At 41.6% G+C, this 16,770-nt stretch overlaps 1 protein-coding gene across 3 annotated transcripts; it reads right to left on the bottom strand.

The window, feature by feature from the left end:
• Positions 1–1,752: 1,752 nt before the first annotated feature.
• On the bottom strand, positions 1,753–16,217 carry BBS10 (Bardet-Biedl syndrome 10; the record flags this gene model as incomplete). Of its 3 annotated transcripts, XR_013830577.1 has the most annotated exons (4): positions 1,753–1,857; positions 2,292–2,390; positions 13,396–15,607; positions 16,033–16,217. XR_013830577.1 is itself a non-coding variant. In XM_079937717.1 (2 exons), 2 exons carry the CDS (start codon positions 16,215–16,217, stop codon positions 13,627–13,629), a joined length of 2,166 nt encoding a protein of 721 aa, XP_079793843.1. In that variant the 3' UTR covers positions 11,779–13,626. The 3 variants fall into 3 exon arrangements, 1 of the variants encoding a protein (XP_079793843.1); XR_013830578.1 differs by lacking the exon at positions 1,753–1,857 and having other exon boundaries at positions 2,272–2,390; XM_079937717.1 differs by lacking the exons at positions 1,753–1,857; positions 2,292–2,390 and having other exon boundaries at positions 11,779–15,607.
• Positions 16,218–16,770: the final 553 nt, after the last annotated feature.

Raw genomic sequence — 16,770 nt, 5'->3', positions numbered from 1 at the left:
CTGGCTACCTGTCACCTCCCCCGTCTTGGCACACAGCCCTTCCCCTGCCCCAGCCACACCACCTCATCCAGTGCCTTGTCCTCTCCATGCTTCCACCCACTAAGCTTACCCCATCGTTCCTTTTATCTAGAACACTCTTCTCTTTCTTCTGCACCTAGTCAACTCCTACTCAGCCTTGAGATCTCAGCTTCAACATCATTTCTTCAGAGAAGTCTTTCCTATCTAGTTTCAATCCCTCTGCATTGCATTGTGCACATGTGAAGCAGTGATTTTACATTTGTTTACGTATTATTTGATTAATGTCCATCTTCCCATTAAACTGTGAGTCCATGAGGGCAGGGACTGGGTTTTGTTCATGACCATAGGCTGAGCATACAGCACATTAGTAAATACTCAATAAAGACTAAGTAAATGAGTACACACTTTGAAGCCAGCACTGTTCTAGATGCTCACTTTTGATTCTTTCAAAGGTACAATAAGATCAATATTATTATTTCTGTTTTACTGATGTGATGACCTTAAATCAAAAATTCTTTGACTTTCCTCCTTCCCAAGGGTGGAGCCTAATTCCCCTCCCACTAAACATAAGCTGACTCAGTGACTCACTTCTAATGAATAGAATACAGCAGAAGTGACAGTGTCATAAAAGGCATTGCACTTTCTCCGTGCTCTCTCTGGAGTCACTCCCTCTGGGGGAAGCCAGCTGCCATGTCATTCAGACACATCAGCAGCCCTATGGAGAGGCCCACACAGTGAGGAACTGAGGCCTCCTGCCAACAGCCACGTCAGTGAGTGAAGTGGACCCTTCAGCCCCAGTCAGTGAGTCTTCAGGTGACTGCAGCCCTGGCCAACATCTTCACTACAGCCTTATGAAAGACCCTGAGCCACAGCCACCCAGCTAACCCACTCCCAGATTCCTGACCCACAGAAACTATATGAGAGAATAAATGTTTGCTGTTTCAAGTTACTAAGTTTGAGGATAATATTGTTGTCACACAACAATAGATAAATGAAAGAACCAAAGAGGGAAGTAAAGTACAGCAAGTTTAAGTAATTTGTTCAAGGTGATGTAACTAGTAAGTGGCAGATCCAGGATCCAAACACAGGTGGTGGGGCTCTAAAGCCCCTGATCTCTGTACCACACCATGCTGCCTCCTAAAGATGCTTAGTGTGGCAAATGCAAAATCATTTGACTGTGCTATTATAAAATCTTTGCAGATTGGTTCATGTTACAGTTTCGGGAGGTTGCTTTCTGGATTTCCAAAGAAGCTGCTGACTGGAAGAATTTCTGAGAGAATGCTGGGCAAAAAGGCAATACTAATAAAGAAGTGTACTGTACTATTTAAAGAATTTCTGTGAAGACATTTTGTTGGAAGAGTAGATTGAAGCAAGTTTGTTATAAAGTAACTTTTTAGAGATAAAAAACTTTTTTCTTTAGCTCATTATTATAGTATTATAAAAGAGTTTTCCGAGTGTGAATGGATTATACTAGATTGCTCAATTTTAAAATATATTCAGTATATTTTTGTGTTCAATATTATGTATTATACATCTTTAATATATGTGTATATTCAAATATTTATATTTAATATTTATGAAGGAATTACTGAAACGCATTATTTCTCTGAGATTTCTTAGTTACTATTCCAAAGGTCAAAATCTTGGAGTAGGCAAAGATTTCTTCAACAGGACACAAAATGCACCAATCTTAAAAACACAACCTTAATTAGCTACTGTAAGCTATTTACATACCTGGTGCCCAGAAGTCTTCCAGTTTATGCTGATAAGACCTAATATCTTCATCCCATCACCCTGGAATGACTCAATTCCCTTTCTCCTTCTGTTCCTTCCATTTTCCTAATCAAATTAATAAAACAGTCCTTTCATCTAGTCACTCCACTAAGCATTATCATTAGGTCCCTCCTCAGGAATATTAGACTCCTTGAGCTAATTTAAGTAGGGGAGTCTCCTGGCACCCAAAAGCAGGAATATTGCTGGGCCTTGGCAAGCTCTAACTGGAGAGCTGTCTCTCCATCTCTTGTCTATGATTCCAACTTCATGTCTGTGGAGTAGGTTTAATGGAAGAATCTCTATACAGTGGCAAAGAACATGGAACACTTTGGTTCTCCAAATAACTTTGCTTTTTTAGAGTCTCAGTTTACCCCGGAAGTAGAAAAAATCTAATAATGTCAAGTAACAGCACTTGGGTCTCTCTGGATAAATTAACCCATTCCAGTGACTGCTTTTAGAGCTGATTACTAAAATCTCAGTCTCCTGTTCAGTTCACATACCTTCTTTCCAAGGACAGTTTAGCTGTTTGTGATGTGGGGCCATTGGCCTTTCCATTTCTCTTTGTGGGCCTGCTTCTTTGTTCATGGGATGAGTGGATCCTGGGGAGAGAGTTCAGCCATGTGAGCATGCAAGCACTGGCACACTGGTGGTAACGATAAGGATACCAGGCAGTTTCAACTGGTCTTCGTTGCTACTTTACCTGACACTGGCAATAAAACCTGGCAATGTCTGTGGTAGGGAACAAGTTTTAGGAGACCCAATAAATAACTCCCCTCCCATTGGGAGGCATACATGGGAGTCAGGCTGAAGGAGACAGAAACACCACAGTAACTCCCTATGATGCCTATACTGGACCCAAGGGCCTACAGTGCTAAATGGAGCAGGCAGGTGAATGCCCCACCTTTGAATCAGACAGATGGACCCAGGCATGGTTCCTAACAGTGCTGATTCCTGTTCCGGGCCTGTGGGGAGATGTTGACCCTGCTTCCTTTCTCTTAACCAAGAGAAAGAAAGGGAGTGCTGAGCCAGGCACACGCAGTTCCTCCACCCAAACTCACCAATCAGGTAAGTCCCTTTGCCTCCCTGGAGGGGTAGTGAGTGAGACAAGAAGCCAAGAGAAATCTCAACCAAGGTCAAAAACAATCCAAATGTACAGATATGAATAGGAATACATTTTTATTTGATTTTATAAGCAGCATAATGAAAAATATGGAAGGATACCTGGTAGGTGATCCATAGGATTACCTGGTTTGGGGGGAAGCATCTGGGGGACAATGTGAAAGAAGTGGGGAAGAGAGTAGGGAGATAAGTAAAACCAGAAAGGAAAACTAACCACTAAATATAGTACGTATGCAGATGGTCAACAAGCACGTGAAAAGATGCTCAACATGGCTAATTACTAGAGAAATGAAAATCAAAACTACTGCCTCACATTGGTCAGAATGGCCATCATTAAAAATAAGAAATGCTAGAGAGGGTGTGGAGATCTTATAAATAAGATCTGCACTGTTGGTGGGAATGTAAGTTGGTACAGCCACTGTGGAAAACAGTATGGAGGGGCCTCAGAAAACTAAAAATAGAGCTGCCATATGATCCAGCTATCCCACACCTCAGCATATATCTGGACAAAACTATAATTCAAAAAGGTATACACCCCTGTGTTCATAGCAGCACAATTCACAATAGCCAAGACATGGAAACAACCCAAATGTCCATCGACAGATGAATGCATAAAGAAGATGTGGTACATGTATACAATGGAATACCACTCGGCCATAAAAAAGAATGAAATAATTCTACTTGCAGAAACATGGAATGCAACTAGAGATTATCATACTGAGTGAAGTCAGTCAGAAAGAGAAAGACAAACACCATATGATATCACTTATATGTGGAATCTAAAATATGACACAAATGAACCTATCTACGAAATAGAAACAGACTCACAGACATAAAGACCAGACCCGTGGTTGCCAAGGGGGAGGCAGGTGGGGGAGGGACAGAGTGGGAGTTCAGGGTTAGCAGACTATTATATATAGAATGGATAAACAACAAGGTCGTACTGTATAGCACAGGGAACTATATTCAATATCCTGTGATAAACCATAATGGAAAAGAATATAAAAAAGGAATGTATATATATGTATAACTGAATCACTTAGCTGTACAGCAGAAATTAACATAACATTGTAAATCAACTGTACTCCAATAAAAAATAGTATGTACGGTGTGATCACATTAATATACATTATTGCATTAAGGAGTGATATTCAAAATACTTCAACCTCTGTGGCATGGTTAACACTTCACCAATTAAAGTGGACACCATAGAACTGGGGCAAGATCCCACCAAACTCCCCTGCTGAAGCAGATATTAACCTGAATCCAAGGGCGCCTAGGATAGGGATGAGGAGACCAGGGTGGTAGGATGGGATTCGGGGGAGAGGGTAGTAGACTTGGGAGGCTGAAGACAGTAGCTATTTACCAAACCAATTCAGAAGAATGTCAAAGTGTTGACAGCATGTGTAGCTCTATCAGTGCTTTCCAGTTGATAATATACTTACTCGTAAGTTAAGATCAAATTCTTAAAATATAACAGGAAAGTTTTCTTCCTGTGGTATGTTATCTAATTCAGCTGGCAATAGGCACGATTCACATGAAGAAAACCTGTAAACAAACCCTGGGTACTGAAGGATCCACTTCAAAGGCTCACTCAGGGGACTTCCCTGGCGGTCCAGTGGTTAAGACTCCATGCTCCCAATGCAGGGGGCCTCAGTTTGATCCCTGCAGGAAACTAGATTCTGCATGCACACCGCAACTAAGAGTCTGCATGCCGCAACTAAGGAGTATGCATGCCACAACTAAGAGTTTGCTTGCCACAACTAAGAAGTCTGCATGTCACAACTAAAGATCCTGTGTGCTGAAACGAAGATCCCATGTGCTGCAACTAAGACCCAGAGCAGCCAAAATAAATAAATAAATAAATATTTAGGAAAAAAAAGGCTCACTCAAATGAGGAACGTTGATGCTTGGCTGTTGGCTGGAAACTCCACCAAAGCTGTGGATTAGGGCCTTGGCTCTTCTCAGGCTGCTTGAGCTTCCTTACAGCATTGGTGGTTGGGTTCTAAGAGCAAGAGTTTCAAGAGAACCAGGAGGTTGCCTTTTATAATCTAAGAGGTCATACACAGTGTCACTCATTATAGTCTTCTGGGCAGGGCAGTCACAAGGCCTCATCCAGGTTTAAGGAGAGGAGACATAGATTCTACCATTCCATCAGAGGAGTGTCAAGGTCATATTTAGAGAATATGGCAAGGGAAATATGGGAGAAAATACAATCTGCCACAGTGAATTTCTACTATATCTGTGATATCCGTGGTCCATGCTGGCATGAGTCCCAAAGGTTTCTGCTGTTTTTCCATGTAGGGAACAGGTTATCAAGTATAACTGAAGAACTGGAGGAAGGAGGGAAAAGTTTAAAATTTATGGGTGGGACGTCCCTGGTGGTCCAGTGGTTAAGGCTCTGCGCTCCCAATGCAGGGGGCCTGGGTTCGATCCCTGGTCAGGGAACTAGATCCCACTTGCTGCAACTAAGAGGCTGCATGCTGCAAAGAAAAGATTTCCGCATGCTGCAATTAAAAGATCCTGCATACCGCAACTAAAGATCCTGCATGTGTCAACGAAGATCCTGCGTGCCGTAACTAAGACCCAGTGCAGCCAAATAGATATTTTTTAAAAATTTATGGCAACCAAAGGAAGAAATAAAGCTAATATTTATTAAGCTCCTACTTAATAATGTGGCAGGCATTGTGCGAGGCGCTTCCCATCAGATATCTTTACTGATCTTCACCACAGTTATATGAGGTAGGTTCTGTTATTACTACTTCATAGATGAGGACATTGAGGTAGAAGAGGTATTTAGCAACTTGTCCAAAGTTACACAAATAGTAACTGGTAGAGCCAGGATGGCAATACTGGTCTGCCTGACTTCAAATACTATGTTCTTTCTACTACACTGTGCCTCAAAGTTTAGAACAGAAATACAATCTTCAAACTGTCCCAATTTTGTCTTCACTAGTTAATTTCGTTTCTTCTAATACATATATGAGATCTCCTTTTTCACTTCTCAAAAGGGTTAGAGTAAAATATTGCAAGTAAGAGAAATATATAAATGGACTTTTTTTCCCCCTAAATAACCAACAAAGTCTTCTCAAAGAGCACATTAGATAACTTCCTTATCAAGTTATGCCCAAGTTATCATTTGATAATGATTTGTAGGCATTACCATCTGAGGGATTGTATACGAAACCCTAACTAATTATTAAGACTAATTATATTGCGAGTTAATGTAAATTTTAAGACATACAGTACAAATTAGAAGAGATCAGTATGGGAGTTTATTAAGTACAAAATGATGTGTAAATTGTGACAGAAACACAAGTGAAGCCCAGGAAGTTTTGCACAAATGTACTTTTGAAATATGTATTAAGGCTAAATATACCATGGGGTCCCTTTTTTAAAGAAAATGGACATTTCTGTTGCCGCAGCAGGGATTTCCCTATAGTGGGGGACAGACAATGGAAACCTCCCTGAGTAGTTCAAGAAGCACAGCCAGTTACTAACTAGGTGTGTTTAATCTGGGCACAAGAACCTTGGTTGCTATAATCAGGGAGGGTTTCACCCAGATCTTATTTATAATAAGATCTGGCATTGGTGATTTTACTTGGGGCTAAATATCAATACAAACATCCAAAGGAGTTATTGTAAATGACAGAGACTGCAAGAACTATGCATATTTACCATATTGTTAACCTAAGAATAAATGCGATTCAACCATAATACAGCATGTCTACATAAGGCTACAGGGAGGCTTTCGGCACAGACTTGGGAATGAAACTTCCTAGTGAGAGCTACTCTTTAAAATGAACAAATGATTGTTTAGAACAGGGACATGCTAAGTCACCTGAAGGAAACAGAATGGCTTCCAGGCTGGTAGGACTCTGCAGTGATTTAGTATTTTAAGAAAAAACTGGGTTCATCGGAGCTTAACAAAAATGGAGTCACTGAGGCAAATGTTGGTTGGATCTATGTGATCACCACTCAGGAGAAGGGAGCCTTAGTCAGTCTTTCCATTGGTCCATTCCTATTCATTCATTCATTCATTGAGTGCCTGCTTGCCCAGGTACTATCCCACATGCTGGAAATATGGAAGTGAAAAAGTCAAAGTCCTCGTGGAGTTTACATTCTTGTGGGGAAAGCAGTCAATACAAAAAATAAACACACATACTAATAACACCAGATATGTGCTTCAAAAAGAGCTTAACAAGGTAGGAAGATAGAGAACAAGGGAGGTCATGGGGAAGGAATATGGCATTATTTTAGACTGAAAGGTGAAGAAAGGTTATCTCTAAGGAGGTGACATTAAAGCAGAAGTACCTGAATCAAGTGAGGAAGTGAGCCATATGAAGACCAGAGGGGAAGACTTTTATGCAGACAGCACAGCAAATGGAAAACTCAGACGCTGGAACGAACTTGTGCGTTCAAGGGACAGAAAGGCGGCCAGTTTGGGTACTCATTCGTGCTGTTTGCCAAATGTCCTGGTTCTCTCTCATTCCAGGCACAAGGTAGAACTGCACTACCTGGTTCTTCTGTGGATGGGTAGGACAATGTGACGAATTCTGGACAGTGAGTCATGAGCAGAAATGACACAAGCCAGTTCTGAACACAGCCAATGCAAGACCCTCTAGATCTTTTTTCTCTCTCTCTGGCGTGATGATTGGTAACGCTCAAGACAGTGACTGCTCCACCTGCCTTGAATTGGGAGTGAGGAAGAAAACAGTGTGGGATCAGAAGCCTGACCTTTAATAGGCATGAATGTGAGCAACAAATCAATTTGTACTGTGTCAAGGCTCTTGAGATCTGGAGTTATTTGTTACCTCAGTATGGCATAACTTGTCCTGACTCATAGTGTAACTGGTGGGGAGAAAGCTAGAGGGAGAGTATCAGATGAGATTTTAGGGATAAGCAGGGGAACAGATCATGTACAGCCCTGTAGACTATGATAAATTTGGATTTCATTCTGTGTGAAGGAAAAACCTTTGGAAGACTGAGCAGAGGAATGACATGACAGGATTTGCATTTTTAAAAGAATCATTCAATCATGTAGGGGAAGTCCTTGTTCATGGTAAATACTTACTGAGGTATTTAGCGATACAACTTGCTTTCAAATGGTTCAGTGAAGTGTGTGTGTGTGTGTGTGTGTGTGCGCGCGCGCGCACGCGCGTGCACACACATGCACGCATGCACAAAGGGTAAAATGGTAATTGGTGAATCTAGATGAAGGATTTGTGGGTGTTTGTTGTGCTTTTTTTCCCCCAACTTTTTTGTGGAGTCAAAACATTTGAAATAAGAAGTTGGGGGGAAATCACTCTAGGATAAAGTACAAGGTGAGACAGAGGCGAAGAAGACCATTAGGAGGCTGCTGCAGTTAAGAGATGAAGTGACTTGGGCTAGAAAGGCAACTGTGAGCAATGGGTGGATTTGAAATCCACTTTATTTGTGGGGCCAGCAGGATTTGCTGATTGGCTGTGTGATGTGAAGGAAAGACTGGAGGCAAGATGTCTCTCAGGTTTTTGTTTTGAATGAGTGGGAGACTGGTGATACCATTAACTAAGATGGGACAGCAGGGGAAAGGCCAGGTTTAGGGGATGGGAAATAGAGATCCTGTTTTGGACATGTTAAGGGTAAGCATCCACATGGAGACTGGGTTGGCAGTTGGATAAATGAGTTGGGATTAGAGAGAAGAGGTTGGCTGGAAATACAAAATTTGGAATCATCAGCATGTAGTGGCACCGTTACAGACCTGGACAGAATCCCATGGGAAGCAAGTGTAGGTGTAGAAGGCCAGGACCGAGCACTGGGGAACTGGAGCATAACTGGCTGGGAGGAGTTAATTTGATTTCTCTTGTTCTGATTCCATGCTTACTGAGCAACCACCTGATTATTACTTCCCACAGGAAGTAATAAAACAGGTCCATACATAAAGGAAAGACTGGTCAGACGGACTTGGAATATTCTAGTTCCTGGAACAGTTCTTATTGTAAATAAATTGATCATGCTCACAAGTTTGGTTTGACTCAGACCCTGAGACAGAGCCATTCTCAACGTGCTGACAAAATCTGATGGTGAGTCTGCATAAGAGGAAGCCAGGCCCAGGACTGAAAATTCCATGAGGAAATGAACGCCACACTGGTTGCTGGGACTTCCCTGGCTCATAGTAGCCTGCTAAGGGAGAACGTTTCCAGAATTGTTGAGAAAACCCCTAGCCAATTATAGTTAAGAGAATATTCCCTCTTTTGACTGTATCCTTTCTTCCACTGTAGAAGTACTGATCCATCATTGTGTATCTCACATCATTTTTCTTCCATTCTGATCTTGTGTTTCCTTAGGCCAGGATCCTTATTATTACTTGGGGTGCATTCTATGTGTTTGCTCTAAATCTATTTTTTTTAATTTTATCTCATTTGAATAAGTAGTATTCAAGTGGTTCAAAAATCAAAATGCCATAAGGTATACACTGAGAAATCACCTTTTCACCTCTTCCCTATGCACGTTACCCCCTCCCCCACCAGTCACTGCCCCTATCCCATTTAGTTTGTGGATCCATCTAGAGTTTAGGTTGTTACCATCTCTTGCTGTTAACAGAACTGCAAAGTATATATATATATACTTTTTCCAACTACAGTTGGAAGGGGATATATATATATATCCCCTTCCAACTGTAGTTTTTGTTTTCTCTGCTGTTCTGTGATGATAAGAAAAACATATTCTATTCCTTTTGGGAGGAGATGAGTAATTTCTGACAAAAGTTCAGGCTCGGGACTTCCCTGATGGCACAGTGGTTAAGAATCGCCTGCCAATGCAGGAGACACGGGTTCAAGCCCTGGTCCGGGAAGATCCCACATGCATCCTACGGGCAGAACAACTAAGCCCGTGCGCCACAACTACTGAGCCTGCACTCTAGAGCCCGCGAGCCACAACTACTGAGCCTGCATGTCACAACTACTGAAGCCCGGGCGCCTAGAGCCCGTGCTCCGCAACAAGAGAAGCCACCGCAATGAGAAGTCCATGCTCCACAATGAAGAGTAGCCCCTACTCACCGCAACTAGAGAAAGCCCGCGCACAGCAACAAAGACCCAATGTAGCCAAAAATAAATAAATAAATAAGTAAATTAATTTAAAAAAAAGAGTTCAGGCTCAAATTGCATTCCTCTTCCCCGTCCCTTTTAGTCTAAAACATGCATACCCTAACATTTCCAGTGTAACATGGTTAAACAGCTCCCTGGCTAAAGCAGTTCAGAGATATTCAACTATTCAATGCCTATTGTTTTGGGAATAAAAATGGCTTGTGCTGACCCAGTGAGAAAAAAATGAGTTCATAAAAGTTATTGGGGAAAACGTGTTTGTGGGAGGTAGACTGACATGTAAGTTCAGAAAACAATAATAAAAACCTCAGCTGAGAAGTTGTCCTCTTTTCTCTCCCATGGTGCTGCAGACTGTTTTCCAAAGATAGCTGCCTCAATATATATCTCATCCCACATGCTCTTCTTATAATGTGTCACTGACACTTTCCATTGAGTGGTGGGGCCTGTGTTCCCTCTCCTTGAACTTCAGCTGACCTGCACGACTGCCTCACCCAACAGGATACAAGGGAAGGTTGTTCAGCGAAATCCAGGCAATTCCCAGAACCATGAAGGTAATAATATAGTGATTCCAATCAAGTAAATTTTGAGGTTATTCATTATGCAGAATAAAAACAGGAACATGGTCTTGACTTTTAATCATTTTTACATTTTCTTTGCTCTTGATTCTTTAATTTTTATTTAGATTTTACTTTAATTTCATCTATTTTTTGTTGCAGGTCACCTCAAATCCTTTGTGTAAGTGGGTTTAAGTATAACGTAATTACATTTGTGAAGTGCTCTTTTATCTAACCCAGTAATATAAACTCCCTAGTGTTATTCTGTAAATGACAAGGATGACCCATGAAAGCTTTATCACCATTTTTGAGGATTTTTTAATTAAAAGAAAAACGATTGCTTTGTGCAGATCTGTTCTACATTTTTTGCTTCTTTCCCCCGCAAACAGATCCTTTTCCATGAAAGTTTGATAGAAATAATTAGGAGCTCATCCATGAGGACCAGAGTTTCTCAACAGACATTTACTGGCTACTACCGTGTGCCAGATATTAGATGAGGTGCCAAACACAAAAAGACCCACTCCCAGATTACAAAGTGGCTCCTGGGCTAGTGATTATTTACAGTTATAAAATGTCTACCATATGCAAGGCACAGGCAAACATGGAAAAGTCTCTGAATGCCTTCAATGATGAAGTATTTAAAACAACAACAACAAAATAAAGCAAAGCTATCAAGTGACCTGACAGGCAATTTAAAAAAGTGAATGGAAAAAATTATACAACAATTTTACAGTACGTTTATTCTTTTTTTTTTTTGCGGTACGCGGGCCTCTCACTGTTGTGGCCTCTCCCGTTGCGGAGCACAGGCTCCGGACGCGCAGGCTCAGTGGCCATGGCTCACGGGCTCAGCCGCTCCGCGGCATGTGGGATCTTCCCGGACCGGGGCACGAACCCGTGTCCCCTGCATCGGCAGGCGGACTCTCAACCACTGCGCCACCAGGGAAGCCCTAGCTCTGTTTCTTATACAGATTTCATAGATATATAAACGTACTGTAGGGCTTCCCTGGTGGCGCAGTGGTTGAGAGTCCGCCTGCCGATGCAGGGGCCTCCCACGTGCCGTGGAGCGGCTGGGCCCGTGAGCCATGGCCGCTGGGCCTGCGCGTCCGGAGCCTGTGCTCCGCAACGGGAGAGGCCACAGCAGTGAGAGGCCCGCATACCGAAAAAAAATATATATATATATATACATATATATATATATATATATATACACACATACACACAAAGAAACAGAGCTAATACATTCTCTCCATAGTCACAGAAGTGAAATAATGTTATCACATATGGCATAAACCTTACAAAAATGAAATTATATTTAATATAAAAGATCATGAGATCTGCATGATGGAATATTACAGTTCTTAAATACATTATTAGTCATCGCTTTTTCAAGTTTAACTGTAATGAAATTTTAATCAGTTTTCCTAAATTTAATCTTGATCCAAGTGTTGTCACCATCTACTACCCATTAACCTTTGAGGAAAGGTGCATGAAGGTAGGAACCATACCTATTTGTTTACCATGGTATATTCAGCATCTGGCACATAGTAGGCACTCAATAAGAATCTGCTGAATTAGTAAACTGGAAACACATAATTAGATCAGATTAAAGATAACAGTTTTATTCAACAAGCACTCCCGAATACTTGGTATGAACACAGCACTGCCTGGGGTGTTACAGAGAACTACTAAAAGTAGAAGACACTGTCCTTATTCACAGCTAGGTGCACAGTATTATTTGCATTTATAAACCTTTAAGATAAAATATAAACATTAAAAAATTCATATTAGAAATAAATACAGTCGTCTCTCGGGATCCAAGGGGGGTTGGTTCCAGAACATTCCCCCCCTCCCGAGGATACCAAAATCTGTGGGTGCTCAAGTCCCTTATATAAAATGGCACAGTGTTTGCATGTAACCTGTGCACATTGTCTTGTGTACTTTAAATCATCTCTAGATTACTTATAATACCTAATACAAGGTAAATGCTATATAAATAGTTGCCAGTGCACCTGGCAAATTAACGTTTTGCTTTTTGGAACTTTCTGGAATTTTTTTTCCTGAATATATTCAATCCACAGTTGGTTGAATCCACAGATGGAGAACCCAAGGACTGGAGAGCCAACTGTAATTCTCAAATTATTATTATTATTTTTTAACATCTTTACTGGAATATAACTGCTTTACAGTGTTGTGTTAGTTTCTGCTGTATAACAAAGTGAATCAGCTATACGCATATGTATATCCCCATATCCCCTCCCTCTTGCATTACTACTGAACTCTGGCTATGCACCAAATATAAGAAAACTCAGGAAATACATGAATTAGTTTTGCAAGCTCTTAGAGGACAGGAGAAAATGATAGCATGAATTTCATATCCTTTCTGGAATTAACTTTCAACTAAAGAAATGAAAATAAGTTTACAATGCACAAAGCCACATTTATGGTGACATACTCATTGGTGTATGAATGGGGAAAAAATCTATCCAGGCTCTAAACAAGGGGCCACAAAAAAGTAAAAACTAATTTTACTCACACTCTGAGAAAAAGAAAATGAGCCTTTTACTCACTGCTATAGAAATTATGAGTAGGAAAATAAATCATTTTAAATAAAGCAAATAATGTTTTATATTATAAACAATTAAAGTAGGATGGCATTTGAAGACCACATCCATATCTGAGATTAAATTACTCTATTAACTAGATACAGAAAGGCAAGGGAGAAGGGATGAAGAGTGAAAAAAGATACAGAAAAGTAAAAAGGAGCTATAAGGAAATACCTTCCCCCAAATGCACAGACTAACACACAGCAGAGACACAGGGATACTGAGGGGGAAAAAAGATACACTTACTCAGATCTTGGCTTCACCCATCCAGAAGGATTCCTCCTCAGAACTGTGCCATAATGTAGTCTCTAATATTTGTGTCTGAATGTGTGCTGGCCTTGTGTACTTCTAAAGACTTTTTAAGTTATGCTGTTTTCCTAACGAGACTGAATTAACTTGAAAATCAGTGGTCACATGCCTGCCTTGCTTTATGGCTTGAGTTGGATTAAAACTTTGGTTAATAAAAAGCTTCCAATTTTATAGTTCCTCTTCCGAATCTTGATCATAAATTTCCTGAGGTTGTCTCTTAATATTGATTACCAAGTCAATGGTTAAAATGTTTCTCAAACACTGAAGAACTGAAGTTAGTAACTGGTATTTACCAGCAACTGATTCCAAACCTGTCTGGTTGCTTATCATGGGTTGATTGGTTTGCAGTGCATGGAGAGCTCTTATATATATTTGTGGAAAGCTGTAATTTCCTTTCTTAGACTTATACAAGATTTTGGGAACGCCTAAAAGTGCATTAGCAATTATCATACTAACCATGGTTTCTTCTGATTGCTGGCACTTTTTGGCATAGCTGAGAAGATAGTAATGCAACAAGATCTCAAAATTACCACCCCCTGGCAAAACACAACCAGCTGGTACAGATGAGAAACAGTAACTCTGGGAAGTACACATCTCTAGTGACTTATATCTCACTGGTAATATGCTCCCCTTTCTAGCATTTTTTGTGACTTGTAAATTTTCATAAGAGATTTCTCTTCTAGTATTTTCTGTTGCTGAGTTAGCAGAATTACTCTCAATAAATGGTTCATGGTCATCCATTATCCTGGCTTTGTCTGGAGAGAAACATCTCAGTGTTGCATCTGTCTGGTATGTATCTGTTAGTGTCACTGTTGGTGTTGAACACAATATATTTGTTTCTAATTCTACACTTGGAACTACCAAATTTGAATATGCTTTTAAATATGTTTGAGTTTTTGCCAGTTCATCTTTGTTCTTTACAACTGTGTCCTGATATGGCCTTTGTATTGAGCCATTAACAATTTCTGGTAAGTCATTAATTTCTCTACTATTCTTATAAATAAGAGGACTTGAAGTACAATTTTGGTCACTGGCTTGTGTCACATAATTTAGATCAAGGTCTTTAAATAATTGCCGAAGCATTTTAAATGCCCCATGTAAAGCAACCTCATGTTGTTCAACAAGACCCTGCACTGGACCACAAAGAACTATACAGTGTGGTGTAAACGAACATGTGCTAATCAAGCCAAGATGAACATACCTTTTGGATCTAAGAATAAAGGGCTTACAAAATTTCACCATAGCAGTGTTAGAGAGTTCATACTGAGAAGAAGCCTGTGGTACTACAAAGGGAGCGAGACCAGTGACTCTCTGGATAAGAGAAAGTTCTTCAGATGATAAACACTCCACCACGGATATGCCATTCAGTCCTGCACAATAAATTACTAAGTCTGGTTGTTTCACAGTAGATAGGAGCAATTTTACATTCTGCTTCTGTAAATATTTCATTATCGCTTTTGTCCTTTCTGTAATCCAAAATTGAGATGTCTGAAACTGTGCTTCTGAATTTAGAATAAACTCTGATCCAAAAGTTGAAAAAAGAGGCTGAATGGTTTCTATTACTATCACTATTCTTATGTCACCGTCTGCTGGACAGTACACGGAAAAGTCTCTGGGAAGCACAAGCCCAGCTATGATCCTGGAATCGGAAACAGGAAGGCCAGTGACACCAACTTTCAACTCGACAAAACAGTCATCCACTAACTCAAGGACTTCTTCAAACCCACTTTCACAAGCTGTACACTTGAAAAAGTAGTCACACATCAACTGTGATACAAAGTTGTGATTATTTCTTCCCACTCTTCCACAAAAGTATGCTCCTAAGAGCATCTCTAAAGAGCTCCTACACAATGGTCTCTCTTTGGTGGATGAAGAAAAGATGGACAAAAAGTGTCTACTTAAGTAATGGTCCATAACGTAGTCTAATATTTGTGTCTGAAATGTTAGAAGAGCTTGGGAAATAAACTTCCACTGACAACACTTTTTCCAGTGCCTTCCATGGGTTTGAATATTTTCAGAAAAGAAAGAATCCTTTTCCTTGTCTGTGATTGCATGAAGTTCTCTGAGTAAATGGCAAAGAAAGATAATAAATGTTTTAGCACCATCTCCTGTTTTTCTTAGATGACTGGAAACACATGCCACCATCATCCTGTACAAGAAAGAAATAAAGCAACTCAGATTCTCAGAGGGCTGCCTAAATCAAGTTGAAACCATGTTTTTACAGCTACAGGCATAAAACGAGAATACTGTCTCTGTGATATCCTTAGTTTTAGTTTTTTCCTTTTTTAAGTTACTTTGTTCTACTTCAAGATTCTAGGGGTTGGGTCGAGCCGGAAGGAAAGGAGTGAGACAAGCTCTCGGCAGTTGTTAATGATTCGATGTCTGGGAATGTTCCCTCGGGCAGCGGGCAGCGCTCTAACTCTGAGCGTACACTGGTCTCGTCCAAGGTCAGTTCTTCCAGGAGCATAAGCTCAGGGACAAGAAGTTCAGGGAGATGGACTGAAGGTTGGAGTGCGGCACCTGAGTACCTGGTTATAGGATGCTCTAACGGTCTGGGGCGTGACACGCAAGTACCTGGCTATGGGATGCTCTAAGTGTAGCGCCTTCAGGAGGCGGCCGCCATCCCGGCTGAGCAGCACCTCGCCAGTGGGCTTGGTACACAGAACTTGCCGCCCTTCGGGCCCCAAGCAGCAGCTCACGACGGTTTCTAGCACTTCCGCCACCTGCAACGCGGCCCTCACAGATCCCGCAGCGGCCATAGCCCTTCAGCTTCCAACAGCTTCGGGTCGCCGCCTGTAGAAGCCCAGCACGACCAGGAGCGGGGCGCAGGCGGAAGCGGAAGAGGCGGGGAGGAGGCCGGAAGCCGGTGCTGCTCGGTTTCTTGGTTGGGCGAGGGTCTACCTTCCCGCCCGCTCAGTGGGAGAGCCCCGCCGTTCTGCCAGTAGGAGCTAGCGGTTCAAAAGCCCGCGAAGATGGGAAAGAGGTCGGGGCTTCTCGGGAGCTGTCCCCGGACAGGAAACCGCAAGCCCTTCTCCCCCTCCTAGGTGAATTCATTCCTCTTTCTTGGAGGCTTCAGCTGCCACCAGATCCCTCCGTCTCCCAGGAACTCGGCACGAGAGCGGAGGGACTGGGCACCGCGGCTAGAGCTCGGTTCGTTCCTGACCTCCCTCAAAAGTTCGCTGTTTTGTAACAAAAACCTCTGCCTTGGACTCGTGCATATCCTGTCCACACTGCATCAGCGGTTCTCTTTCGGGTTGTAGGACAGATGAGGAGGCCCTGGCTACAGTCACGAGCTGCAGGCTTCGTGCTTTC

This window comes from Stenella coeruleoalba (genome assembly GCF_951394435.1).
Source record: "Stenella coeruleoalba genome assembly, chromosome: 11".
Classification (NCBI taxonomy): Eukaryota; Metazoa; Chordata; class Mammalia; order Artiodactyla; family Delphinidae; genus Stenella; species Stenella coeruleoalba.
The sequence above is the reverse complement of the archived record's forward strand: the minus strand, read 5'-3'. Positions and strand labels throughout refer to the sequence as shown.